The sequence below is a fragment of the Carcharhinus amblyrhynchos genome, unplaced genomic scaffold, assembly GCF_965287045.1.
Source record: "Carcharhinus amblyrhynchos unplaced genomic scaffold, sCarAmb.v2.hapA scaffold_749, whole genome shotgun sequence".
NCBI lineage: Eukaryota > Metazoa > Chordata > Chondrichthyes > Carcharhiniformes > Carcharhinidae > Carcharhinus > Carcharhinus amblyrhynchos.
Window position 1 is genome coordinate 1 of NW_027650489.1, and position 27,488 is coordinate 27,488.

At 52.8% G+C, this 27,488-nt stretch overlaps 2 protein-coding genes across 2 annotated transcripts in view; one reads left to right on the forward strand and one right to left on the reverse strand.

The window, feature by feature from the left end:
- Positions 1-6,427: 6,427 nt before the first annotated feature.
- Positions 6,428-26,115, reverse strand: rhbg (Rh family B glycoprotein). The gene is made up of 10 exons (XM_080184472.1): positions 25,579-26,115; positions 20,153-20,342; positions 19,030-19,180; positions 15,607-15,754; positions 13,361-13,527; positions 11,260-11,397; positions 10,503-10,636; positions 9,442-9,560; positions 6,886-6,959; positions 6,428-6,693 (listed from the first exon to the last, which is right to left on the reverse strand). The coding sequence occupies exons 1-10, from the start codon at positions 25,769-25,771 to the stop codon at positions 6,622-6,624; spliced, it is 1,386 nt and encodes a 461-aa protein (XP_080040598.1). The 5' UTR covers positions 25,772-26,115; the 3' UTR covers positions 6,428-6,621.
- Positions 6,618-27,488, forward strand: part of LOC145340056 (hyaluronan and proteoglycan link protein 2-like) — a 50,292-nt gene continuing 29,421 nt past the window's right edge. The window contains 1 exon segment of the mRNA XM_080184473.1: positions 6,618-6,732. The gene's annotated coding sequence lies outside the window, so the exon portion shown is untranslated.

The following is a 27,488-nucleotide window of genomic DNA, read 5'->3' on the forward strand; positions in this document are numbered from 1 at the left end:
ATCCAGAAAGAGGCGGGGATTCGGTGCGCCCACGCCATACCGTAACTGATGGACTGCTGGACTTCACCAATCAGCTGCGACCGCCTCCCTTTGAGTGACATCCCCTTTAGCCAATCAGACGTTGTACGTCTAGAAAGGGGCGGGTGTTAGGACCCAATCCAACCCAATATGTGATTGACAGCGGTTCCTCACCAATCGGCTACGCCCTCCTTCCTTGAGTGACACATGCGTTAGCCAATAGGACGCTTGAACCCAGAAAGGGGCAGGGCTGGGGTCCACTCCTAGCCAATAGGAGCCTTCCATCCGCCAGTGGGCGGGGATTGAGTCTCCTTCACTCCTCCCGACGCCCCCCCCCCCAGCCCGTATCGCTCCGCCGCGGGCGAAGTGGTTCATCGGGTTTTGTCAACCGTCCCCGCCCTCTCAATCCTCGTTTCGATGGTGGGTTTAAAAACCCCTCAGGGCCGCGGGGGAGGGTGTGTGGAGAGGCTAAGGATTCTTAGAGGCCGGGAATTTTATTTGATGAGGTGGGCGGGCGTGAGGTAATTTGTTTTGTCTGACAAACCTCGCACCCCTGTAAGGATATGGGGTCTATTTTCCGGTGGCGGAGGTGGGCGGGGAGGTGGTGGAGGAGACGGCGTGTGACGTCAATGGCCCTGATCAGGAGGGGGCGGGCTAGATGAGGCCACGCCCTTTGCAAGCTTCCGCTCCCCCATTGAGTCTGCGCAGAGCCTCCCGTCGGGGCGTGGCCTCCAGTGATGACGTCACAATTAAAGGGCCACCTCACCCCCTTTAGCCTCTTAAAGGGACAGCTTTTGTGTCCCAGAAGGTACCAAACAAGTGAATGACCCCCCTCATCCTTTTAAACTTCAATGTGTACAGACCCAGAGCCCACAACCGTTCCTCATACGACAAGCTGTTCATTCCAGGGATCATTCTTGTGAACCTCCTCTGGACCCTTTCCAAGGTCGGCACATCCTTCCTTAGATACGGGGCCCAAAACTGCTCACAATTCTCCAAATGGGGTCTGACCAGAGCCCCCCTGTCCCTGCAAAGTTTCCCCCATAATGCATTTTGGAAGGTGCAATACAGATAGTAAATATTCTGTAAATGGCAGAACCTTTAAGAGTATTGATAGGCAGAGGGATCTGGGCGTACAGGTACACAGGTCACTGAAAGTGGCAATGCAAGTGGAGAAGGTAGTCAAGAAGGCATACAGCATGCTTGCCTTCATCAACCGGGATATTGAGTTTAAAAATTGGCAAGTTATGTTGCAGCTTTATAGTACCTTAGTTAGCTGTACTTGGAATATAACGTTCAATTCTGGTCGCCACACTACCAGAAGGATGTGGAGGCTTTGGAGAGGGTACAGAAAAGATTTACCAGGATGTTGCCCTGGTAGGGAGGGCATTAGCTATGAGGAGAGGTTGGAGAAACTTGGTTTGTTCTCACTGGAGTGACGGAGATTGAGGGAGAAACCTGATAGAAGTCTACAAGATTATGAGAGGCATGGACAGAGTGGATGGTCAGAAGCTTTTTCCCCAGGTTGGAAGAGTCAGTTACTAGGCAGGCACATGCTTAAGGTGCGAGGGATAAGGTTTAAAGCAGATGTACAAGGCAAGTTTTTTACACAGAGAGTGTTGGGTGCCTGGAACTCACTGCCGGGGGAGGGAGTGGAAGGGGATACGGTAGTGAGTTTTAAGGGGCGTCTTGACAAATACGTGAATAGGATGGGAATAGAGGGATATGGTCCCCGGAAGGGTAGCGGTTTTAGTTCAGTTGGGCAGCATGGTCAGTGCAGGCTTGGAGGGGCCGAAGGGCCTGTTCCTGTGCTGTAATTTTCTTTGTTCTTTGAACTTTTATATCCCTGTTTTCCCCGCTTCGGGTAGTGTTGAAGTTGCACAAGACATTGGTAAGGCCACACTTGGAATACTGTGTACAGTTCTGGTCACCCTATTATAGAAGGATATTATTAAACTAGAAAGAGTGCAGAAAAGATTTACTAGGATGCTACTGGGACTTGGATGGTCCTCCCGAAAGACGTGCAGGTTAGGGTGCGTTGGGCTGTGCTAAATTCTCCCTCAGCGTAACCCGAACAGGGGGATTTTCACAGTAACTTCATCGCAGTGTTAACGTGAGCCTTACTCGTGACACTGATAAATAAACTTGAATAATATTGAAGGAGCACGTTATTGATAAACGTGTTTGTACGTAAACCCAGTGAGTCTAGGCTTTCTGCACCTTCCTTGTCCCTGAGCAGTGTGAGACGAACACTGAATAAGTTAGTAACAGGAGATGAAAAGTTTTGGGGAACTTTTCCAAGCTGTTGTGTGACGGTTTCTGAGTGGAGTGGGCGCCACCGTGAGGCTGCCCTGAGAGCTGCAGCTGCTGCTGGGGTGCCCCAGCGTGGGAGGACAATTTAAGACGCTTGTATTTCACCACCACCCCCCACCCCCCACTTCCTCCTGCGTTCAATACTCTGTGTACTCTGTTTCCACACTGCCAGAGGTTCCTTACCCCTCCACACGCTCTGCACACTATGAACTTGCTATCCCAGCTCTCATACAACCCCTATAGTGCAGAAGGAAGCCGTTCGGCCCATTGGTTCTGCACGCCCACAATCCCACCCTATCCCCATAACCCCATCCATTCACTCTAACTAGTACCCCTGACACTAAGCGACAATTTAATCCACCCTAACCCGCACATCTTTGGACACTAAGGGCCAAATTAGCATGGCCAATCCTCCCGAACCTGTACATCTTTGGACACTAAGGGACAAATTAGCATGGCCAATCCTCCTAACCTGCACATTTTTCAGACTGTGGGAGGAAACCAGAGGAATCCCACACAGACACGGGGAGAATGTGCAGATGCCACACAGCCAGTGACCCGAGCTGGGAATTGAACCCAGGTCCCTGGAGCTGTGAAGCAGCCGTGCTAACCCACTGTGCTACTGTGCAGACTTGGGAGGTGGGGGTGGGGGAACGGGACAAACCGACACAGCAAGATGCCACAAACAGCAACCTGACAAAAGCCCGGATCAAAACTGCATTTTCCTTGAAGGTTGTATCGGCTCCGGGACGCCTGGGGGGTGTCCCCAATAGACGGGGGGATGGGGGGTGGGGGTGGTGTTCTCTGGAACACTGGGAAGGTGTCCCAATAGGCAGGGGGACGGGGGGGGTCTCTGGAACGCTGGGGAGGTGTCCCCAATCGGCAGGGGGATGGGGGGGGTGTGCCCCCTGTAGGCAGGGGGACGGGGGGGGGTGTGCCCCCAGTAGGCAGGGGGACGGGGGGGCTATCTCTGGAACGCTGGGGGGGTGTCCCCAGTCGGCGGTGGACCAGGGCAGTGGGGAACAGTATGGTGCAGTATTCTTCTGTCCCAGGTTTATTTTCATTCTCCTTGTGTTTGCACCCTTTTGCCCGTCTACGCTACCCCCCCCGATCCCCTTGCTCCACTCACTCCAGCATTGGCAGCCGTGCCTTCAGCTGCCTGGGGGGCCCTAAGCTCTGGAATTCCTCCCTAAACCTCTCCACCTCTCTCTCTCGTTCTGTCTGTCTGTCTCTGTCTCACTCTGTCTCTCTCTCTCCCTCTCTTTCTCTGACCTCCTTCTCTCTCCCTCCCTCTCTTTGCCTGACTCCCCCTGCCTCCCCTTTCTCTCTCTTCCCCCCTTTCTCTCTCTTCCCCCCTTTCTCTCTCTGCCCCCCCTCTCTGTCTGCCCCCTCTCTCTCTGCCCATCCTCTCTCTCTGTCCCCTCTGCCCTCTCTTTCTCTCTCTGCCCCCCTCTCTGTCACTGTGTCCCCCTTTCTCTCTTTGCCCCCCCCGCCCCTCTCTCTCTCTCTACCTCCTCTCTCTGCCCCCCCTTTGCCCCTCTCTCTCTCTGCCCCCCTTTCTCAGCCTCTGTATAGGGCTAACGGGAGGACTTTGAATAGAGTGGAGGAGCAGAGGGATCTAGGTGTATGTGTACATAGATCCCTGAAAGTTGGGAATCAAGTAGATAAGGTTGTTAAGAAGGCATACGGTGTCTTGGCGTTTATTGGTAGGGGGATTGAATTTAGGAGTCGCAGCGTCATGTTGCAACTGTACACAACTCTGGTGCGGCCGCACTTGGAGTACTGTGTGCAGTTCTGGTCCCCACATTACAGGAAGGATGTGGAGGCTTTGGAGAGGGTGCAGAGGAGGTTTACCAGGATGTTGCCTGGTATGCAGGGGAGGTCCTATGAGGAGAGACTGAGGGATTTGGGGTTGTTTTCACTGGAAAGAAGGCGGCTAAGAGGGGATCTTATAGAAACATATAAGATGATTAGAGGTTTAGATAGGGTGGATGGTGATAGCCTGTTTCCTCGGATGGAGAAATCTAGCACGAGGGGGCATGGCTTTAAATTAAGGGGGGGTAGTTATAGGACGGATGTCAGGGGCAGGTTCTTTACCCAGAGGGTGGTGAGGGACTGGAATGCCCTGCCTGCTGCAGTTGTAAATGCGCCTAGTTTGGGGGCGTTTAAGAGATTGGTGGATAGGTTTATGGACGAAAAAGGAGTGGTTTAGATTAGTGGGTCAATGTTTTTTTTTTAAAAATAAGACTGGTCGGCGCAACATTGTGGCCGAAGGGCCTGTTCCGCGCTGTAATGTTCTATGTTCTATGTTCTGCACCCCCTCTCTGTCTGATGCCCTCTCTCTCTCTCTGCCCCCACTCTCCCTCTCTCTCTGCCCCCACTCTCCCTCTCTGTTCCCCCGCTCTCCCTCTCTGTTCCCCCCCGTCTCTGTTCCCCCCTCTCTCTGCCCCCCTTCCCTCTGCCCCCCCCTCTCTGCCCCCCCTCCCTCTCTGCACTCCCCTCTCTCTGCACTCCCCTCTCTCTGCACTCCCCTCTCTCTGCACTCCCCTCTCTCTGCACTCCCTCTGTCTCTTTCTGCCGCCCTCTGTCTCTCTCTCTGCCCCCCTCTCTCTGCCCCCTCTCTCTCTGACCCCCCTCTCTCTCTGCCCCCCCGTCTCACTCTGCCCCCTCTCTCTGCCCCCCCCGCCCCCCCTCTCTGCCCCCCCTCCTCTCTCTGCCCCCCCCTCTGTCTCTGCCCCCCCTGCCCCCCTCTCTGTCTCTGCCCCCCTGCCCCCCTCTCTCTCTGCCCCCCCTGTCCCCCCTCTCTCTCTGCCCCCCCGCCCCCCCTTTCTGCCCCTCTCTCTCTCCTTCTCATTCCCCTCTCTCTCTGCCCCCCTCTCTCTCTGCCCCCCTCTCTGCCCCCCCGCCCCCTCTCTCTCTCTCTGCACCCCTCTCCTCTCTCTCTCTACCCCCCTCTCTCTGCCCCCCCTCTCTCTCTGCACCCCCGGCCCCCTCTCTCTCTCTGCCCCCCCCTCTCTCTCTCTCTCTGCCCCCCACTCTCTCTGCCCTCCGCCCCCCCCTGTCCCCCCCGCCCTCCCCTCTCTGCCCCCCTCTCTCTGCCCCCCACCCCTCTCTCTCTCTGTCCCCCCTCTCTCTCTCTCTGCCCCCCCTCTCTCTCTGCCCCCCCCCCTGCCCCCCCCCTCTCTCTCTGTCCCCCTCCTCTCTCTCTGCCCCCCTCTCTCTCTGCCCCCCCTCTCTCTGTGCCCCCCTCTCTCTTTCTCTGCCCCCCCACTCTGTTCCCCTCCTCTCTCTCTGCCCCCTCTCGCCCCCCCAGTGCGATATCCAGCCGCCTCTTGAATACATTCCAAGTTTTGGCATCAACTCCTTCCTGTGGGAATGAATTCCACAGGCTCACCGGGTGAAGAAATGTCTCCTCACCTCCGTCCTAAATGGTCTACCCCCAATCCTCAGTCTGTGACCCCCTGGTTCTGGACTCCCCCCACCATCAGGAACATCCTCCCGCATCCACCCTGTCTAGTCCTGTTAGAATTGTATAAATCTCTATCAGATTCCCCCCCTCATTCGTCTGAACTCCAGTGAAAACAATCCGAACCTGGTCAATCTCTCCTCATACATCAGTCCCGCCATTCCCGGAATCACTGCTTTTCATCAATCAGTTTACTGATCTTTAGGTCACTGGGGTGACACAGTGGGTTAGCACGGCTGCTTCACAGTGCCAGGGACCCGGGTTCGATTCCCAGCTCAGGTCACTGTCTGTGCAGAGTCTGCATGTTCTCCCCATGTCTCCGGTTTCCTCCCACAGTCTAAAGATGTGTAGGTTAGGTGGATTGGCCATGCTAAATTGTCCCTTAGTGTTAGGGGTACTAGCTAGGGTAAAAGGGTGGGGTTATGGGGATTGGGTGGATTGTGGACAGTGCAGACTCGCTGGGCCGAGTGGCCTCATCCTGCACTGTAGGGATTCCCTATATCTCCTCATTTGGCTGAAGTGCGGTGATAGTTTGTCTGGTTACTGCTCCTGTGATGATCCTGCATCCATTAAAGGCGCTATATGAATGCACACTGTTAGCAAAGAGCGAGAGACAGAGGGAACAGTGGATTGCAAAGTAAATGTGTTTTATTCAAATGTTAAACCCCCACAGGAGGAGGCAGGGTCAAGTTTCAGGGTAAATACCTCCTGATATGAGTATAAAAAAGCTATGGCTTTTACAAAAAAATAACAACATGGAAATATCTGTTTGTGGTGATTGTGGCAGGCTCGAATCTGGAACAGGCCATCTGCAGACATCCTCTTTACGTGGGTTTCTCTGTCTCCTCGATCTTCACTGGCACCAGTTCACCGTGATCCCAATCATCCTCCGGGAGCTAGAGAGAGGCGAAGGGCAGAAGGGCAAAAGAGTACAGGTTAGTCCCCTCTCTCTCACTCTCCCTTTCTCTCGCTCCCTTTCTCTCTCCCTTTCTCTCCCTCTCTCTCTCTCTCCCTTTCTCTCCCCCTCTCCCTCTCCCTCTCCCTCTGTCCCTCCAATCCACCCTATTCCGCACATCTTTGGGACTCACCTCCCAGTAGGGTTGGTCAGTAAAGCACTGTGTGTCCGCGGGGGCTCCCCAGATCGGAAGCTTCATCACAAATCCTGGAAACAAAAGCGACAAGGGAAAAGAAAACCATCATTCCGGAGACTTCCGCACCGCCAGCCTGTTCGCCACCCGGGGGTTACAATGCTAACTGGGAAACGGGGAGTAGCTGGAGGGTAAGGGGCGGCGGGGGGGTGCTGTCCGTCACAGAGACTGCCCTTCATGGGGTGAGGGGTGTCTCGTATCACACTCAGGGTCCTATATCTGACAGGCAACAGGGGAGTGTGTCGATTTGATTTATTATTGTCACGCGTATTGGGATACAGTGAAAAGTATTGTTTCTTGTGCACTGTACAGAGAAAGCATACTGTTCATATACATAGATTTGATTTATTATTGTCACATCGAGTCATAGAGGTTTATAGCATGGAAATAGGCCCTTCAGCCCAACTTGTCCATGACCCCCCCCCTTGTTTTTTTCAAACCCCTAAGCTATTCCCAGTTGCCTGCATTTGGCCCATATCCCTCTACACCCATCTTACCCATGTAACTGTCTAAATGCTTCCTAAAAGACAAAATTGTACCCCCCTCTATTACTGCCTGTGGCAGCTCGTTCCAGACACTCACCACCCTCTGTGTGAAAAAATTGCCCCTCTGGATCCTTTTGTATCTCTCCCCTCTCACCTTAAACCTACACCCTCTAGTTTTAGACTCTCCTACCTTTGGGAAAAGATATTGACTATCTAGCTGATCTGTGCCCCTCATTATTTTATAGACCTCTATAAGATCACCCCTCAGCCTCCTACGCTCCAGAGAAAAAAGTCCCAGTCTATCCAGCCTCTCCTTATAACTCAAACCATCAAGTCCCAGTAGCATCCATGTATTGGGATACAGTGAAAAGTATTGTTTCTTGCGCGCTATACAGTCAAAGCATACCGTTCATAGACAAGGAAAGGAGATGGCGCAGAATGTGGTGTTACAGTCACAGCGAGGGTGTAGAGAAAGATCAACTTAATGCGAGGTAGGTCCATTCAAAAGTCTGACAGCAGCAGGGAAGAAGCTGTTCTTGAGTCGGTCGGTACGGGACCTCAGACTTTTCTATCTTTTTCCCGATGGAAGAAGGTGGAAGAGAGAATGTCCGGGGTGTGTGGGGGGTCCTTGATTATGCCGGCTGCTTTTCCCCAAGGCAGCAGGAAGTGTAGACGGAGTCAATGGATGGGAGGCTGGTTTGTGTGATGGGATTGGGCTACATTCATGACGCTTTTGTAGTTCCTTGCAGCCTTGGACAGAGCAGGAGCCCAGACCAAGCTGTGATACAACCAGAAAGAATGCTTTCTATGGGGCATCTGTGAAAGTTGGTGAGAGTTGTAGCGGACATGTCAAATCTCCTTAGTCTTCTGAGAAAGTAGAGGCATTGGTGGGGCTTTCTAAACTATAGCTTTGGCATGGGGGGGACCAGGACAGGTTGTGGGTGACCTGGGCACCTAAAAACTTGAAACTCTTGACCCTTTTTACTTCGTCCCCATTGATGTAGACAGGGGCATGTTCTCCTTTACAGTTGTGACACAGAGAATGAGACAGTCCTCCCCAAATACAGGAGTGTGTGAGAGAGTGGGTTAGAGAGACCTCCCCAGGTACAGGAGTGTGTGTGTGTGAGAGAGAGAGGGTTAGAGGGATCTCGCCAGATACAAGAGTATGTTTGTGAGAGAAAGGGGGTTAGAGAAACAGGAGGTTGTGAGAGAGGGAGTTAGAAAGACCTCCCCAGATACAGGAGTGTGTGTGTGAGAGAGAGAGAGAGAGAGAGAAAGGGGGTTAGAGAGACCTCCCCAGATACAGGAGTGTGAGAGAGGGGGTTAGAGACATCCCCAGATAAAGGAGTGTGTGAGAGAGAGGGGGTTGGAGAGAACTCCCCAAATACAGGAGTGTGAGAGAGGGGGTTAAAGAGACCTACCCAGATATTAGGAGTGTGTGTGAAAGAGAGGAGGTTAGAGAGACCTCCCCAGGTATAGGAAGGTGAGAGAGAGGGGGTTAGAGAGACCTCCCAGATACAGGAGTGTGTGAGAGAGAGGGGGTTAGAGAGACCTCCCCAGACACAGGAGGGTGAGAGAGAGAGAGAGAGAGAGAGGGGGTTAGCGAGACTTCCCCAGATACAGGAGTGTGTGAGAGAGAGGGGGTTAGAGAGACCTCCCCAGACACAGGAGGGTGAGAGAGAGAGAGAGAGAGAGAGAGAGAGGGGGTTAGCGAGACTTCCCCAGATACAGGAGTGTGTGAGAGAGAGGGGGTTAGAGAGACCTCCCCAGATATAGGAGGGTGTGTGTGAGAGAGAGAGAGAAAAGGGGTAAGAGAGACCTTCCAGATATTAGGAGGGTGTGTGAAAGAGAGGGGGTTAAAGAGACCTCCCCAGATATAGGAGGGTGTGTGAGAGAGAGAGGGAGTTAGAGAGACCTCCCCAGATACAGGAGTGTTTGAGAGAGAGGGGTTAGAGAGACCTCCCCAGATGTAGGAGGGTGTGTGAGAGAGAGAGAGAGAGAAGACACGTACCTACAATTGTCCCTCCAATCAGAGCAAATCCTAATGTGACAGCCAGTCCCAGAGCTTGATAACCTCCTTGTACCTTGGCCGATCTGTCCGTGTCCAGCAACGGGAATACATCCTGCAGCCTGTAACACAGAGATTACCCTGTAACAAGAGCCTGTAATGCAGAGATTACCCTGTAACCAGAACTTGTAACACATAGATTACCCAGTAACCGGAGCCTGTAATGCAGAGATGAGCCTGTAACCGGAGCCTGTAACACATAGATTACCCTGTGATCGGAGCCTGTAATGCAGAGATGAGCCTGTAACCGGAGCCTGTAACACATAGATTACCCTGTAACCATAGCCTATTATGCAGTGATTACCCTGTAACTGGAGCCTGTAACACAGAGATTACCCTGTGACTGAAGCCTGTAATGCAGAGATTACCCAGTAACCAGAACCCGTAACACAGAGATTACCCTGTAACCGGAGCCTGTAACACAGAGATTACCCTGTAACTAGAGCCTGTTACAGAGATTACCCTGTAACCAGACCCTGTAACGCAGACATTTACACAGTAACCAGAGCCTGTAATGCAGAGATTACCCTCTAACTGGAGCCTGTAACAGAGATTACCCTGTAACTGGAGCCTGTAACACAGAGATTACCCTGTAACCAGAGCCTGTAACGCAGAGATTGTCCTGTAACCAGACCCTGTAATGCATAGATTACCCTGTAACCAGAACCCGTAACACAGAGATTATCCTCTCTCCCCCTCGCTTCCCCCTCTCTCTCCTCCTCGCTTCCCCCCCTCCCCCTGCTTCCCCCTCTCTCTCCCCCCGCTTCCCCCTCTCTCTCCCCCCGCTTCCCCCTCTCTCTCCCCCCGCTTCCCCCCTCCCTCCGCTTCCTCCCAATATCCCTCCCCCCTTGCCTCCCTTTCTCTCCCAGCTTCCCCCTCTCTCCCCACCTCCCCCTCTCTGTCCCCACAAATCTGTCCCATTCCAGAACCCCAGCCGTTGGTGTTGTCCATCTGAGTGACCCCTCTTTCCGAGAATGAACAGCCGGCAATGTTGGAATGCTCACCCATCTCCGTAGGTCTCCTTCGTGGCCAGAGAGGCCAGAATGGCTCCCACCAAACCTCCCAGGATTCCTGGCATTCCGTGAAGGTTGTGCACCCCGCACGTGTCCTGTATTTTCAACTTGGAATCCAGGATTGGCTGTGGGAAGGGAGCACCGGCTTAGAGCTCTCTGCATTGACAGGGCACGAATATCCCAAACAAAAATCCCAAAGTGCTGAATTGGCCGGAAAACTGGCGTGAATCCCTGTTGTCTTTCCGGTGGGAGCTCAGACTTGAATCTCCCTGCACTCAGGGCAGTGCAACCAGGAACATCTATAAAAGCTCGGGGGTGGGGGGGGGCCTATTCACACCAGAGTCTGACAGCTCCAGAACCCTGCACATGCACACTGGCCCCAAAATGTCAGACAGTTCCCCATAACCCCACAGATTTACCCTCGCTAGTCCCCCCGACACTAAGGGACAATTGCATGGCCAATCCCCCTAACCTACACATCTTTGGACACTAAGGGACAATTTAGCATGGCCAATCCACCCTAACCTACACATCTTTGGACACTAAGGGACAATTTAGCACGGCCAATCCACCCTAACCTGCACACCTTCCGGACTGTGGGAAGAAACCCACGCAGACACAGGGAGAGGGGGGAACGTGCAGACTCCACGCAGACAGTGGCGCCCACACCCCATGAATGGATCTCCACCCAACTCCCACCCCCACCCCCCAGCCCAAGCGCAGAGGGGAGCCCGGGGTCCGGTCTCACCGTCAGAAACTTGAAACCAAGCGTGGAGATAAGGCCAGCGAACAGCCCGACAATCATGGAACCGTAAGCCGTGATCATCATTTCCGCGGCAGTGCCGAGGGCCACCCCTCCAGCCAGCGCTGCGTTCTGGATGTGTACCTGTCCGGGGGGAGAGACGAGCGAAAACACTGTTAGAATCACCCACCTCCCTCGCGACCACGGACACCAATTCTCCCTCTCCAGTCCACCCTCACCACCAGATAGACTCACAGAGGTTTCCAGCACAGACCCTTCAGCCCAACTTGTCCCATGCTGGCCCTTTCCTTTTAACCCCTAAGCTAGTCCCAGTTGCCCACGTTTGCCCTCTACACCCACCTTACCAGAGGTTTCCAGGCCCTTCGGCCCAACTTTTCCATGCTGTCCTTTTTTGTTAAACCCCTAAGCGAGTCCCAATTGCCCACGTTTGGCCCATATCCCTCTATACCCATCGTACCCATGTAACTGTCTAAATGCTTTTTAAAAGACAAAATTGCACCCACCTCTACTACTACCTCTGGCAGCTCATTCCAGACACTCACCATCCTCTGTGTGAAGAAACTGCCCCTCTGGACCCTCTCCCCTCTCCCCTCAAACCTATGCCCTCTAGTTTTAGACTCCCCTACCTTTGGGGAAAAGATATTGACTATCTAGCTGATCTGTGCCCCTTATTATTTTATAGACCACTATAAGATCACCCCTCAGCCTCCTACGCTCCAGAGAAAAAAGTCCCAGTCTATCCAGCCTCTCCTTATAACTCAAACCATCAAGTCCCATTAGTATCCTAGTAAATCTTTTCTGCGCTCTTTCTAGTTTAATAATATCCTTTCTATAATCAGGTGACCAGAACTGTACACAGTATTCCAAGTGTGGCCTTACCAATGTCTTGTACAGCTTCAACAAGACGTCCCAACTCCTGTATTCAATGTTCTGACCGATGAAACCAAGCATGCCAAATGCCTTCTTTACCACTCTGTCCACCTGTGACTCCACTTTCAAGGAGCTATGAACCTGTACCCCTAGATCTCTTTGTTCTGTAACTCTCCCCAGTGCCCTACCATTAACCGACTAAGTCCTACCCTGGTTCAGTCTACCAATATGCATCACCTCACATATATCGAACACTCTCTCTTGCGCACAAACACTACACACACTATCTCTCTCTCTGTCTCTCACGTACACGCACACTCTCGCACACACACACACTATCTCTGTCTCTCTCTCACACACACACACACACACTATCTCTGTCTCTCGCACACACACACACTATCTCTGTCTCTTGCGCACACACACGCTATCTCTGTCTCTCGCGCGCACACACACACTATCTCTGTCTCTCGCGCGCACACACACACTATCTCTGTCTCTCGCGCACACACACACTACTTCTGTCTCTCGCACGTACACACACACTATCTCTGTCTCTCGCGCACACACACACACTATCTCTGTCTCTCGCACACACACACACACACTATCTCTGTCTCTCGCGCACACACACACACACTATCTCTGTCTCTCGCGCACACACACACTATCTCTGTCTCTCGCGCACACACACACTATCTCTGTCTCTCGCGCGCACACACACTATCTCTGACTCCCGCGCACACACACACTATCTCTGTCTCTCGCACACACACGCACACTATCTCTGTCTCTCGTGTGCACACACACACACACTCACAATCTCTGTCTCTGGCACACACACCCTATGTCTGTCTCTCGCACACACACACCCTATCTCTGTCTCTCGCACACACACACACCCTATCTCTGTCTCTCGCACACACACACACCCTATCTCTGTCTCTCGCACACATACACACCCTATCTCTGTCTCTCGCACACACACACACCCTATCTCTGTCTCTCGCACACACACACACTATGTCTCTCGCACACACACACACCCTATCTCTGTCTCTCGCACACACACACACACTAGCTCTGTCTCTTGCACACACACTCTCTCTCACACACACTCTCTCTTATGGAAGATAATTGACTTCTTGTTTTGTGAGGGAGCGGAGATTGTGAGCAATGTGAAGCCAGGAGCGTGATACCTGGGTGCTGTACATACCATATCCAGCTTCCCCTCTGCGTTAACGACACTAGACGTGGCGAACGTGGCGAGGGTACACGCGGCCAGTGAGTAGTAGGTATTAAGAGCAGTTCGATGCTGAGGACTGCCCAGGGTGGTCACTGCAGAGTTAAAACTGGGCCAGAACATCCAGAGGTAGATAGCACCTGGGGACAAAAGAGGTCACACAGTGAGAGGGCCGCACTATCGAGAGGTCAGTCAGTGAGAGGGCCGCACTATCGAGGGGTCAGTCAGTGAGAGGGCCGCACTATCGAGGGGTCAGTCAGTGAGAGGGCCGCACTATCGAGGGGTCAGTCAGTGAGAGGGCCGCACTATCGAGGGGTCAGTCAGTGACGGGGCCGCACTATCGAGGGGTCAGTCAGTGAGAGGGCCGCACTATCGAGGGGTCAGTCAGTGAGAGGGCCGCACTATCGAGGGGTCAGTCAGTGAGAGGGCCGCACTATCGAGGGGTCAGTCAGTGAGAGGGCCGCACTATCGAGGGGTCAGTCAGTGAGAGGGCCGCACTATCGAGGGGTCAGTCAGTGAGAGGGCCGCACTATCGAGGGGTCAGTCAGTGAGAGGGCCGCACTATCGAGGGGTCAGTCAGTGAGAGGGCCGCACTATCGAGGGGTCAGTCAGTGAGAGGGCCGCACTATCGAGGGGTCAGTCAGTGAGAGGGCCGCACTATCGAGGGGTCAGTCAGTGAGAGGGCCGCACTATCGAGGGGTCAGTCAGTGATGGGGCCTCACTGTCGAGGGCTCCATGTTTTGTTAGGGTATATTCAGTTCCTGGATTGACCCAGCAGGGTACAGCAGAGTACTGCGATTCACATCTCTGGACAAACATCCAGTCTGCACTCTGATTATTAACAAGGCCAGCAACCATCATTTCAGCTTCAGAGTTGAGGCCTATCGGTTCGCTGCCAGTCCCACTGAGGGTGAGGTGTCTGGGAAAGCTTCTTAGCAGAGGCACTTGTGCATAGATGGGCTGAATGGCCTCCTGCTGTCTTACTGTTATTCAATTGGGGGACATGGGCCTTGCTGGCTGGGCACAGCATCTATACCCCATTCCTAATTGCTCCTTGAGGTGGTGGGTGAGCCCCCATCTTGGACCCACTCAGTCCCCGTGTGTGGGGTAGGTACACCCACAGTGCTGTTAGGGAGGGAGTTCCGGGATTGTTATTGGACATCAGTCAGCCCCCATGTGTGGGGTAGGTACACCCACAGTGCTGTTAGGGAGGGAGTTCCAGGATTGTTATGGACATCAGTCAGTCCCCGTGTGTGGGGTAGGTACACCCACAGTGCTGTTAGGGAGGGAGTTCCGGGATTGTTATTGGACATCAGTCAGTCCCCGTGTGTGGGGTAGGTACACCCACAGTGCTGTTAGGGAGGGAGTTCTGGGATTTTGACCCCAGCCACAGTGAAGGAACGGCCGATATATTTCCCAGTCGGGATGGTGAGTGGCTCGGAGGGGGGAACTTGCAGGTGGTGGTGTTCCCCATGTGTCTGCTGCCCCCTCCCCTTGTCCTTCTAGATGGTAGAGGTGGAGGGTTTGGAAGATGCTGTTGAAGGAGCCTTGGTGAGTCGCTACGGGCATCTTGTAAATGGTACACACGGCTGTGTCGGTGGTGGAGGGAGTGAGTGTTTGTGGTTAGCGTGTCAATCGAGCGGGGCTGCTTTGTCCTGGATGGTGTCGAGCTTCTCGAGTGTTGTTGGGAGCCGCACTCATCCAGGCAAGTGGAGATTGTTGTTGGAGCCACACTCATCCAGGCAAGTGGAGATTGTTGTTGGAGCCGCACTCATCCAGGCAAGTGGAGATTGTTGTTGGAGCCGCACTCATCCAGGCAAGTGGAGATTGTTGTTGGAGCCGCACTCATCCAGGCAAGTGGAGATTGTTGTTGGAGCCACACTCATCCAGGCAAGTGGAGATTGTTGTTGGAGACACACTCATCCAGGCAAGTGGAGATTGTTGTTGGAGACGCACTCATCCAGGCAAGTGGAGATTGTTGTTGGAGACGCACTCATCCAGGCAAGTGGAGATTGTTGTTGGAGACGCACTCATCCAGGCAAGTGGAGATTGTTGTTGGAGACGCACTCATCCAGGCAAGTGGAGATTGTTGTTGGAGACGCACTCATCCAGGCAAGTGGAGATTGTTGTTAGAGAGACACTCATCCAGGCAAGTGGGGAGTGTTCAGGACACACACTAGGGCTGGGGGGAGAAAGGGGAAGGTTTGAGAAGGACTCACCGATCATAGCAAACAAGTCGGAATGATAGACGGATCCCTCGCGCTGACGACTCTTATCCAACTGCGCTCGGTACAGGATACGGGCAATCGTCAGGCCGAAATACGCCCCAAAGGTGTGAATGGTCATGGACCCACCAGCGTCCTTTATCTGAGTGTAATAATACAGGGGGATAAGCCCACAAAAAAACTGGACACATTCAAATATACACACTGAAAAACACCATCAAATCAAATACAGCAGAGAGTCTTATACTGAGGGACAGTGTGTGAGAGAGTCTTATACTGAGGGACAGTGTGTGAGAGAGTCTTATACTGAGGGACAGTGTGTGTGTGAGAGAGTGTTATACTGAGGGACAGTGTGTGTGTGAGGGAGTGTTATACTGAGGGACAGTGTGTGTGAGAGAGAGAGTGTTATACTGAAGGACAGTGTGTTAGAGTGTTATAACTGAGAGTCTTATACTAAGGGACAGTGTGTGTGAGAGAGAGTGTTATACTGAGGGACAGTGTGTGTGAGAGAGAGTGTTATACTGAGGGACAGGGTGTGTGAGAGAGAGTGTTATACTGAGGGACAGTGTGTGTGTGTGAGTGTTATACTGAGGGACAGTGTGTGTGTGAGAGAGTGTTATACTGAGGGACAGTGTGTGTGTGAGAGAGAGTGTTATACTGAGGGACAGTGTGTGCGAGAGAGTGTTATACTGAGGGACAGTGTGTGTGAGAGAGAGTGTTATATTGAGGGACAGTGTGTGTGTGTGAGTGTTATACTGAGGGACAGTGTGTGAGAGAGTCTTATACTGAGGGACAGTGTGTGTGAGAGAGAGTGTTATACTGAGGGACAGTGTGTAAGAGAGAGAGTGTTATACTGAGGGACAGTGTGAGAGAGAGAGAGTGTTATACTGAGGGACAGTGTGAGAGAGAGAGAGTGTTATATTGAGGGACAGTGTGTGTGTGAGAGAGTGTTATACTGAGGGACAGTGTGTGTGTGAGAGAGTGTTATACTGAGGGACAGTGTGTGTGTGAGAGTGAGTGTTATACTGAGGGACAGTGTGTGCGAGAGAGTGTTATACTGAGGGACAGTGTGTGTGTGAGAGGGTGTTATACTGAGGGACAGTGTGTGTGTGAGAGAGTGTTATACTGAGGGACAGTGTGTGTGAGAGAGAGTGTTGTACTGAGGGACAGTGAGAGAGAGAGAGTGTTATACTGAGGGACAGTGTGTGAGAGAGAGTGTTATACTGAGGGACAGTGTGTGTGTGTGTGAGTGTTATACTGAGGGACAGTGTGAGAGAGAGAGTGTTATACTGAGGGACAGTGTGTGAGAGAGTCTTATACTGAGGGACAGTGTGTGTGTGTGTGAGTGTTATACTGAGGGACAGTGTGAGAGAGAGAGTGTTATACTGAGGGACAGTGTGTGTGAGAGAGTCTTATACTGAGGGACAGTGTGTGTGTGTGTGAGTGTTATACTGAGGGACAGTGTGTGTGTGAGAGAGAGTGTTATACTGAGGGACAGTGAGAGAGAGAGAGTGTTATACTGAGGGACAGTGTGTGTGTGAGAGAGAGTGTTATACTGAGGGACAGTGTGTGAGAGAGAGAGTGTTATACTGAGGGACAGTGTGTGAGAGAGAGAGTGTTATACTGAGGGACAATGTGTGTGAGAGAGAGTGTTATACTGAGGGACAGTGTGTAAGAGAGAGTGTTATACTGAGGGACAGTGTGTGTGAGAGAGAGTGTTATACTGAGGGACAGTGTGTGTGAGAGAGAGTGTTATACTGAGGGACAGTGTGTGTGAGAGAGAGTGTTATACTGAGGGACAGTGTGTGTGAGAGAGAGTGTTATATTGAGGGACAGTGTGTGTGAGAGAGAGAGTGTTATACTGAGGGACAGTGTGTGAGAGAGAGAGTGTTATACTGAGGGACAGTGTGTAAGAGAGAGTGTTATAACATTCCGTGTTATTCTGAGGATGGGAGAGTATGTTTTAAGTCTGAACGTTACCCAGGGGATGAGGTATGCATTCCCAGGCAGTTGTTTAGCTGAGAGCTGTTGTAATTTTCCACTGAGTGATCTTGATAAAGACTGTCTGATTATTGGAATCACAGGGAGTTGGGTTTGTTTGCCCTTTGTACAGTGTTTTGCTGAACAGAGTCCCCTTGTGTTTGTGTGTTCAAGAAACAGCCTGCCTGTTGCACTGTTGCCAGATGTACCCCCTCACCTCCCCTCCACCCAGCCCTTCTCCCTGCGCTAACCCCTTCCCTCCCAGTGCCTGAACAAGGCAGATTCCTCCTCCCTCTCCTCCCCCCTCTCCTCCTCCTCCTCTCCCTCTGACCCTCCCCGCCTCACCCCCTTCTCTGTATGCGAGGTACACCCAATCGCAACTTGTTGTGGAGGTGGCAAATTGGGGCTACAGGGGTGGGGGGGGAGAGTCAAGGAGGAGGAAGTGTCCGCACAGAGCGTAGGATATCCGCATGCTCCTGCGCACGATTCGGGCTATTGGACCACTTGGGCCGTCGTGTTTTGAGTCGCAGAGGTTTACAGCATGGAAATCGGCCCTTCGGCCCAACTTGCCCAATGCTACCCCTGTTTCTTCAACCACTAAACTAGTCCCAATTGCCCACATTTGGCCCATATCCCTCTATACCCATCTTACCCTTGCAACTGTCTAAATGCTTTTTAAAAGACAAAATTGTACCCACCTCTATTACTGCCTCTGGCAGCTTGTTCCAGACACTCACCACTCTGAATGAAAAAATTGTCCTTCTGGACCCTCTCCCCTCTCACCTTAAACCTACGCCCTCTAGTTTTAGACTCCCCTACCTTTGGGGAAAAGTAATTGACTATCTAGCTGATCTATGCCCCTCATTATTTTATAGACCTCTATAAGATCACCCCTCAGCCTCCTACGCTCCAGAGGAAAAAGTCCCAGTCTATCCAGCCTCTCCTTATAACCATAAGACATAGGAGCAGAATGAGGCCACTTGGCCCATCGAGTCTGCTCCCCCATTCAATCATGGCTGATATTTTTCTCATCCCCCATTCTCCTGCCTTTTCCCCATAACCCCCAATCCCCTTATTAATCAGGAATCTATCTATCTCTGTCTTAAAGACACTGAGTGACCCGGCCTCCTCTGCGGCAAAGAGTTCCACAGATTCCCCACTCTCTGGCTGAAGAAATTCCTCCTCATCTCTGTTTTAAAGGATTGTTCCTTTAGCCTGAGGTTGTGCCCTCTGCTTCTAGTTTTTCCTACTAGTGGAAACATCCTCTCCACGTCCACTCTATCCAGGGCCTCGCAGTATCCTGTAAGTTTCAATAAGATCCCCCCCTCATCCTTCTAAACTCCAACGAGTACAGACCCAGAGTCCTCAACCCGTTCCTCATCCGACAAGCTCTTCATTCCAGGGATCATTCTTGTAACTCAAGCCATGAAGTCTTACCTCTAAGACAGAGAGAAGCACGTACTCGTTGATGGAGAAAAGGGCGGATTCGAAGATAGTCATGATGAGAAGTTGGGCAGGGCTGGTCTTTCCCAGCAGAGCTCCGAAGGAAATGAGGACGGATCCAGTGCAGAATTCAGCGTTAATCATACTGCAACGACACACGCGCGTTTGGAGACCTCAGCAATGGGCGGCAGAACCATTCCCCCCCCAGCCCCAATCACCAATCCCGGGAATCCAGGAGCATTGAGGACAACTCAGTGACACATAGATTCTCCCAACACAGCCCCCCACTCCCGCCGTCAGCCCCCTTAACTTGCTCCATTCCACTCAACCCCACCAACTCCCCCAGTCCCCCTCAATTCCCCCAGTCCCCCTCAACTCTCTCCATCCCCTCAGCCCCCTTAACTCGCTCCATTCCGCTCTATCCCACCAATCTCCCAGTCCCCCTCAATTCCCCCAGTCCCCCTCAACTCTCCCCATCCCCTCAGCCCCCTTAACTCGCTCCATTCCACTCAACCCCACCAATCTCCCAGTCCCCCTCAATTCCCCCAGTCCCCCTCAACTCTCTCCATCCCCTCAGCCCCCTTAACTCGCTCCATTCCACTCAACCCCACCAACTCCCCCAGTCCCCCTCAATTCCCCCAGTCCCCCTCAACTCTCCCCATTCCCTCAGCCCCCTTAACTCGCTCCATTCCGCTCTATCCCACCAATCTCCCAGTCCCCCTCAATTCCCCCAGTCCCCCTCAACTCTCTCCATCCCCTCAGCCCCCTTAACTCGCTCCATTCCGCTCTATCCCACCAATCTCCCAGTCCTCCTCAACCTCCCTCAATCCCCCTCAACCCCCCTCAACCCCCCTCAACTCCCTCCATCCTCCTCAACTCCTTCCAATCTACTCAACAGCCCTCATTTCCCTCCAATCCCCCTCATTTCCCTCAACTCCCCTCAACTTTCTCATTCCGCTCAACTCCCTCCATTTCCATTCAATGTCTTCCATCTCCACTCAACTCACCCATTCTCAACACTCCTATTCTCCCTCCAATCTCCCCTCTGCCCTCTCTTCCTCCCTCCAACCCCCCTCTGCCCTCTGTTCCTCCCCACAATCTCCCTCGCCCACCTTACCTCTCAATGCCAACATGGATCTTGCCGTCCTCCCCCATGGAGTGTAGCCAGCCCTGGACCAGAGTGGCCCACTGCACAGAGAAAGCTGCCAGAACAAAGTTGAATCCCACGCTCCCGTAGCCATATTTCTTCAGAAAGGTCATGAGGAACCCGAACCCCACGAAGATCATTACGTGAACATCCTGGAAACCTGGAACGGGAAGCGGGGGCAAGACCCCGCGAAAGGGGGATCAGGTGGGATAGAAAGAGAGAGAATGGAAAGTGGGGATCACTATTACGCAAGACCCCTTGTCCCTGGGCACCAAGGCAGGTCATTGGCTCTCTGCAATGCCCACTAAGGTTGAATAGCTAACCATTCAGCATGTCAGCTACGACTCTCACCATGCTCCACAGAAAGCATCCTTTCTGGTTGTATCACAGCTTGGTCTGGGCTCCTGCTCTGTCCAAGACCGCAAGGAACTACAAAAGGGTGGTGAATGTAGCCCAATCCATCACACAAACCAGCCTCCCATCCATTGACTCCGTCTACACTTCCCGCTGCCTCAGGGAAAAGCAGCCGGCATAATCAAGGACCCCACCCAGACATCCTTCTTCTGTCAGCACACTGGGTTAGCACTGCAGCCTTGCAGCGCCAGGGACTGGGGTTCGATTCCCAGCTCGAGTCAGCGTCTGTGTGGAGTCTGCATGTTCTCCCCATGTCTGCATGGGTTTCCTCCAGGTGCTCCGGTTTTCTCCCACAGTCCAAAAAATGTGCAGGTTAGGTGGATTGGCTGTGCTAAGTTGTCTCTTAGTGTCCAAAGATGTGCCAGTTAGGTGGATTGACCATGCTAAATTGTCTCTCAGGAGCATGACTACTAGGGGGATTTTCACAGTGACTTCACTGCGGTGTTAATGTAAGCCTACTCTTGATAAATAACATATGCTCCACATATCCCACCAGCCATCAAACAGACTGAGTTGGTGGGATAGCAGGTTGGGGCTTGCTCCGAGGGTAGCAGTAGAAGTTGGAATGCAGTTTCAGTTGGAGCTGAGTTGTTATATCTGGTGAGAACTGGTCCACACAAGAATCACTGATCGTCCAGTTTGATGAGATGTTGTGATGGTGGGTGTGCCTTACTCTCTCAAACTCACCTGCCTGCTCACAGTCCAGCCCGCATTTCACACGGAGACACTGTTCCCACACGTCATGCATTCACTGTGACACCAACACTGCCCCGGGCAACAACACCCAGCCTCCCGGCAACTTAGCATCTGCGTTCCTCCAATTCTGGCCTCTTGAGCATCCCCCAATTCCCATCGCTCCGCCATTGGCGACTGTGCCTTCAGCTGCCTGGGGGGGGGAGCCTAAGCTCTGGAATTCCCTCCCTAAACCTCCCCACCTCGCTATCTCTCTCTCTGTCTCTGTCTCTCTCCCTCCCTCTGTGTCTCTCTCTCCCTCTCTCTGTGTCTCTCTCTCCCTCCCTCTGTGTCTCTCTCTCCCTCTGTCCCTCTCTCCCTCCCTCTGTCCCTCTCTCCCTCCCTCTGTGTCTCTCTCTCCCTCCCTCTGTGTCTCTCTCTCCCTCCCTCTGTGTCTCTCTCTCCCTCCCTCTGTGTCCCTCTCTCCCTCCCTCTCTGTGTCTCTCTCCCTCCCTCTGTGTGTCTCTCTCCCTCCCTCTGTGTGTCTCTCTCCCTCCCTCTGTGTTTCTCTCTCCCTCCCTCTGTGTGTCTCTCTCTCCCTCTCTCTGTCCCTCTCTCTCTGTCTCTCTCCCTCTCTCTCTGGCTCTCTCTCTCCCCCTCTCTCTCTGGCTTTCTCTCTCCCTCCCTCTCTGGCTCTCTCTCTCTGGCCGGCTCTCTCCCTCTCTCTGTGTGTCTCCCTCTCTGTCATTTTCTCTCTCTCTCTCAATCTCACTCACTCAATTTCTCTCTCTCTCTCTGTCTCTCTCTCTTCTCTGTCTCTCTCTCTCTCTCTGTCTCTCTCCCTCAGTTTTTCTTGCTCTCTTGGGGGTGGCACAGTGGGTTAGCAGTGCTGTCTTGCAGAGCCAGGGACCTGGGTTTGATTCCCGGCCTCAGGTCACTATCTGTGTGGAGTTTGCACGTTCTCCCCATGTCTGAGTGGGTTTCCTCTGGGTGCTCCGGTTTCCTCCCATAATCCAAAGATGTGCAGGTTAGGGTGGATTGGCCATGCTAAATTGCCCCTTAGTGTCAGGGGGACTAGCTAGGGTAAATGTGTGGGATTATGGGGACGGGGTATGAGTGGGATTGTGGTCGGTGCAGACTCAATGGGCCGAATGGCCTCCTGCTGCACTGTAGGGTTCTATGATTCTCTATGTCACTTGCTTTCCCATTCTCTCTTGCTCTCTCTGTCACCCTCTCGCTTACTCTTTCTACTTCACTTTCTCTCCCTCCCTCTCTCTCTCGTTTTCTCCCACTGTCTCTCTCTGTTTCTCTCTCTGTGTGTCTCTCTGTGTGTCTCTCTGTGTGTCTCTCTGTGTGTCTCTCTCTCCCTCTGTCTGTCTCTCTCTCCCTGTCTCTCTCTCTCTCCCTGTCTCTCTCTCTGTCTCCTTCTTAAAGCACCCCCCCCCTCTGTGACTGGGACTTTGCTCACCAGCACCATCCCCCCACCCCCACTTTCTCATTCTGGTTCTCTCCGGGGGGACCTGGTCTTTGGTGTCAGGGTCTGCTTTCCCAGCCTGTTCCATGCACCCACCCTGCCACCAGTGTACCGTTGGAGTACGGGGAGGGGTGGGGGTTGCCTCACTTGCTTTAAGCTCCTTGGTCTTCTTTTACCCGCGCAATGGTGCCACACAAATGCAGGTCACTGCAGAAGCTGGGGTTGCTGTCGCATTATGTCACCCCGATCAAAGATTTCCTCGTGGCTATTCAACCGTGGTAGGGGCAGGTATGTGTCCTGACACTGTGTTTGCTCGCTTGCCATTGGTCTGCGGGGTAACTTCTGCAATTTGTTTGCACGCTGACTTGTCTGATCTGTGTACATATTGGCAAAGTAGACTCTAAACTCGTATCAGGCATTTAACCATTAGTGTACACCAACTGGGACAGGGTTCCAGCTGACCTTCACACACAGACACCCGCTCTGAGTTCAAAGTTGATTTGGACAAACAGAACCTGCCAGTTTGTTGCCGCACAGATTTCGTTCTAACCCCTTCCTGTCCAGCCCGGGGGACCCGTTTCTACGTCCAGTTCTCACTACTCTGAGTCCACCTCGGGGTCCTTGTGCATGAGTCGCAAAAACCCAGCCTGCAGGTGCAGCAGGTGGTCAGGAAGGCGAATGGGATGCTGGCCTTCATAGCGAGGGGGATTGAATATAAAAGTAGGGAGGTCTTGCTGCGGCTGTATAGGGCATTGGTGAGGCCGCAACTGGAGTACTGTGTGCATTTTTGGGCGCCGCATCTGCGCGAGGATATTTTGGCCTTGGAGGGAGTGCAGAGGAGGTTTACTAGGCTGATACCGGAGTTGAGGGGGTTGAGCTATGAGGAGAGGCTGAATAAACTGGGCTTGTACTCGTTGGAGTTTAGAAGAATGAGAGGAGATCTCATTGAGACGTATAAGATGATGAATGGGATGGATAGGATAGAGGTGGAGAGACTCTTCCCGCTCAAAAAAGACAGTAGGACTAGGGGGCACAGCCTCAAGATAAAGGGGAGGCGGTTTAGAACGGAGTTGAGGAGGAACTTCTTCACTCAAAGGGTGGTGAATCTCTGGAATTCTCTGCCCGTTGAAGTGGTGGAGGCTGCCTCGCTAAATATTTTTAAGAAGCGGGTTGATGGGTTTTTGATAAGAGAGGGGATTAAGGGTTATGGGGAGAGGGCGGGAAAGTGGAACTGAGCAGCGACACTATTTCTTATGTTCTTATGTTCACCCTCCCCACATCAACCAGATCCCAAATTCTAACCAAAACTCAGCAGTGCTGAGGGAGCACAGCGCTGTTGGAGGGTCGGTGCTGAGGGAGCGCCGTACTGTGGGAGGGTCGGTGCCGAGGGAGCGCCGCACTGTGGGGAGGGTCGGTGCCGAGGGAGCGCCGCGCTGCGGGAGGGTCGGTGCCGAGGGAGCGCCGCGCTGCGGGAGGGTCGGTGCCGAGGGAGCGCCGCGCTGCGGGAGGGTCGGTGCCGAGGGAGCGCCGCACTGCGGGAGGGTCGGTGCCGAGGGAGCGCCGCGCTGCGGGAGGGTCGGTGCCGAGGGAGCGCCGCGCTGCGGGAGGGTCGGTGCCGAGGGAGCGCCGCACTGCGGGAGGGTCGGTGCCGAGGGAGCGCCGCGCTGCGGGAGGGTCGGTGCCGAGGGAGCGCCGCGCTGCGGGAGGGTCGGTGCCGAGGGAGCGCCGCGCTGCGGGAGGGTCGGTGCCGAGGGAGTGCCGCGCTGCGGGAGGGTCGGTGCCGAGGGAGCGCCGCGCTGCAGGACGGTGGAGGGAAAGGTGTGTTGCCCCCACAGTGTTGGGAAATGAACCTAGCCCTCAGCCCATGTCACACCCCAGAGTAACAGCCAAGTATTGCAGAGTCGAGATTGGAAAGGGCAAGCGAAACGGGAGGGGTTGAATTTTTTAATTCACTATTTTTAGTTTGAAAGCACCCACCTCTCCTCCATCCTCCCCCCTCACTTTATTCCTCGAAGGCTATGGGGAAGGGGTGAGGCTTGCTTGAAAAATAAACGATGTTATGAAAATCTGATGGCTCCTGTAGCCAAATAGCTGCTTGGGAAATGCTTCCCACTCCTTGGCACTTCTTGCTGCTGCGCGATTGTGTTGCCCTCCCTCTCGGCTGTAGCCCTTAACTGCCTCCCCCCACCACCACCACCACCACCATCCACCCACCCAGTCTGACCAGATTGCTATTTGGCAAGAAAAGGCATCACAGTTTTGTAACGTGCCCTGGAGGAAGGTTTAAAGGGGGAAAAAATCAGGCAACAATGCAGCCATCTGAGAGAGAGAAAAGTGAGATTACGAGAGAGAGAGAGATTAATGAGAGAGAGAGAAGAAAGGAGAGACTAATCAAGAGAGCGAGAGGGAAGAGAAAGGGTAGATTAAAGGGAGAAGAGAGGGAAGGAGAAAGGGGAGATTAAAGGGAGAGAAAGGGAGGGGGAGGAGAAAGGGGAGATTAAAGGAAGAGAAAGGGAGGAGAGTGAGAGAGGGAAGGAGAAAGGAGAGGTTAAAGGGAGAGAGAGGGAAGGAGAGTGGAGAGATTAAACGGAGAGAGAGGGAAGGAGAATGGAGAGATTAAAGGGAGAGAAAGGGGGGAGAGAGAAAGAGGGGGGAAGGAGAAAGGGGAGATTGAAGGAAGAGAACGGGAGGGGAGAGAGAGAGAGGGAAGAAGAAAGGAAAGATTAAAGGGAGAGAGAGGGAAGGAGAAAAGGGAGATTAAAGGGAGAGAGAGGGAAGGAGGAAGGAGAGATGAAGGGGAGGGGGGATAAAGGTTTAGTTCTGCGTTCTTACTCACTGGGGTACCTAAAGTAGAACTCGTTGTCGGAATCAGTGACGTTCTCCTGAGCCTTGCGCCTGGACCACTCGCTGGGGTCAGTGTCTCTGTCGTAGCGAACGAAGACTCCAAACAGGATGATGAGCAGGAGCTGCAGGAGGAGGCAGATGAGCGGGAGTTTAAGCCGCATGTTGGTTGTCGAGGCGTTGCTCATGTTTGAAAGAGGGGGGGTGGGTCACACCCCAGGGTCCCACTGGCAAAAATATGTCTCTCTGTCGCAGAGAAACTTCACTGCAAGAAGAAACTCTGTCTCTCTCTCTGTCAGAGGCAAACTTTCTGTGCAAAGAACTCTGTCTGTCGCAGTGACAGTTCTCTTCAGAAAGCTGTCTCTCTCTCTCAGCTGCGAGGCAACTTTCTCTGCAACAAAATAAAACAGGAAGCAGAGAAAACAAGAGCACTAACAAGCTCCCTAGCTACCACACAGCAAAAGCAAGCAGAGACTGCAACTCAGCCGGTGTACCGAGGTTACCCAGAAACAACAAGATGCAGATGCAGGAAGCCAGCCTATTATATAGACCTACTCAGATAGAGGACAGGGCAGGATACACGCCCTTTCACCATTACCATATGTGTGTCAATACCAGAACCCAACCAGTCAAACAGCAGGAGTTGTTGCTGGGATAAGGATTTTCGCAGCACAGAAAGCACCGTCTAGGTCCTCTTGGTTAAGATCAGGGTTGGCACTGCTGCCTCAGGGCACCACAAACCCATTTTTGATTCCCGGCTCGGGTCACTGTCTGTGCGGAGTCTGCACGTTCTCCCTTGTGTCTGCGTGGGTTTCCTCCGGGTGCTCTGGTTTCCAGTCCAAAAGACATGCAGGTTAGGGTGCATTAGCTGTGCCAAATTGCCGCTTAATGTCCAAAAATGTGTAGGTTAGGTGGATTGGCCATGCTAAATTGTCCCTTAGTGTCCAAAGATGTGTAGATTAGGGGGATTGGCCATGGTAAATTGTCCCTTAGTGTCAGGGGGATTAGCGGGGTAAATATGCGGGGTTTACCCTGGGGATAGAGCCAGGGTGGGATTGTGCTCGATGCATTCTCAATGGGCCGAATGGCCTCTTTCTGCACTGCGGGGATTGTACCAAATGTTAACTCTGTGCCTCTCTCTGTAGAGGCTGCCTGACCTGCTGAGTTTTTCTAGCATTTTCTGTTCCTTTATTTTAGACTTCCAGTGTCTGCCGAAAACTAGATGATTGTTGGCGAGGGCGGGAGAGGAGTGGGAGCATGTTCTTTATGGGAGCTTATTGTGTACAAATTGGCTGTCGTGTTTCCAACAATATTCTGACTGCTACATATCCAATGAAGACACTTTGGCACTTGCTGGGTTAGTGAAACTTGCTGGGAAAGTTGGCAATAACTTTTTGTTTCTGGTCTGGCCCTCTCTTGAAGTTTAAAGTTTTAAAACTTTATTGATTAGTTGTCACAAGTAAGGCTTACATTAACACTGCAATGAAGTTACTGTGAAAATCCCCCTCATCGCCACACTCCTGTTTGGGTTACACTGAGGGAGAATTTAGCATGGCCCAATGCGCCCTAACCAGCATGTGTTTCAGACTGTGGGAGGAAACTGGAGCACCTGGAGGAAACCCATGCAGACACGGGGAAGGTACATGCTGGAGTCCAGATAACAGTATCAGCCCCTTCCAAACCCACCACCTCTACCATCTAGAAGCACAAGGCGGGGGCAGCAGCCACTTGGGGAACACCATCACTTGCAAGTTCCCCCTCCGAGCCCTCACCATCCTGACTTTTGATTTGATTTGATTTATTATTGTCACATGTACTAATACAATGAAAAGTATTGTTTCTTGCGCGCTATACAGACAAAGCATACCGTTCATAGACAAGGAAATGAGAGAGTGCAGAATGTAG

What these genes read in the sequence shown, in the direction of transcription:
- rhbg (XM_080184472.1), bottom strand. Translation starts at nt 25,771, where the DNA reads ATGAGCAACGCCTCGACAACCAACATGCGGCTTAAACTCCCGCTCATC. An exon ending in TGCTTCTCTCTGTCTTAGAG is followed by an intron (nt 15,755 to 19,029) that starts GTAAGACTTCAT and finishes TATTACACTCAG; the next exon opens with ATAAAGGACGCTGGTGGGTC. An exon ending in AAGGAGACCTACGGAGATGG is followed by an intron (nt 9,561 to 10,502) that starts GTGAGCATTCCA and finishes TCTGTGTTACAG; the next exon opens with GCTGCAGGATGTATTCCCGT.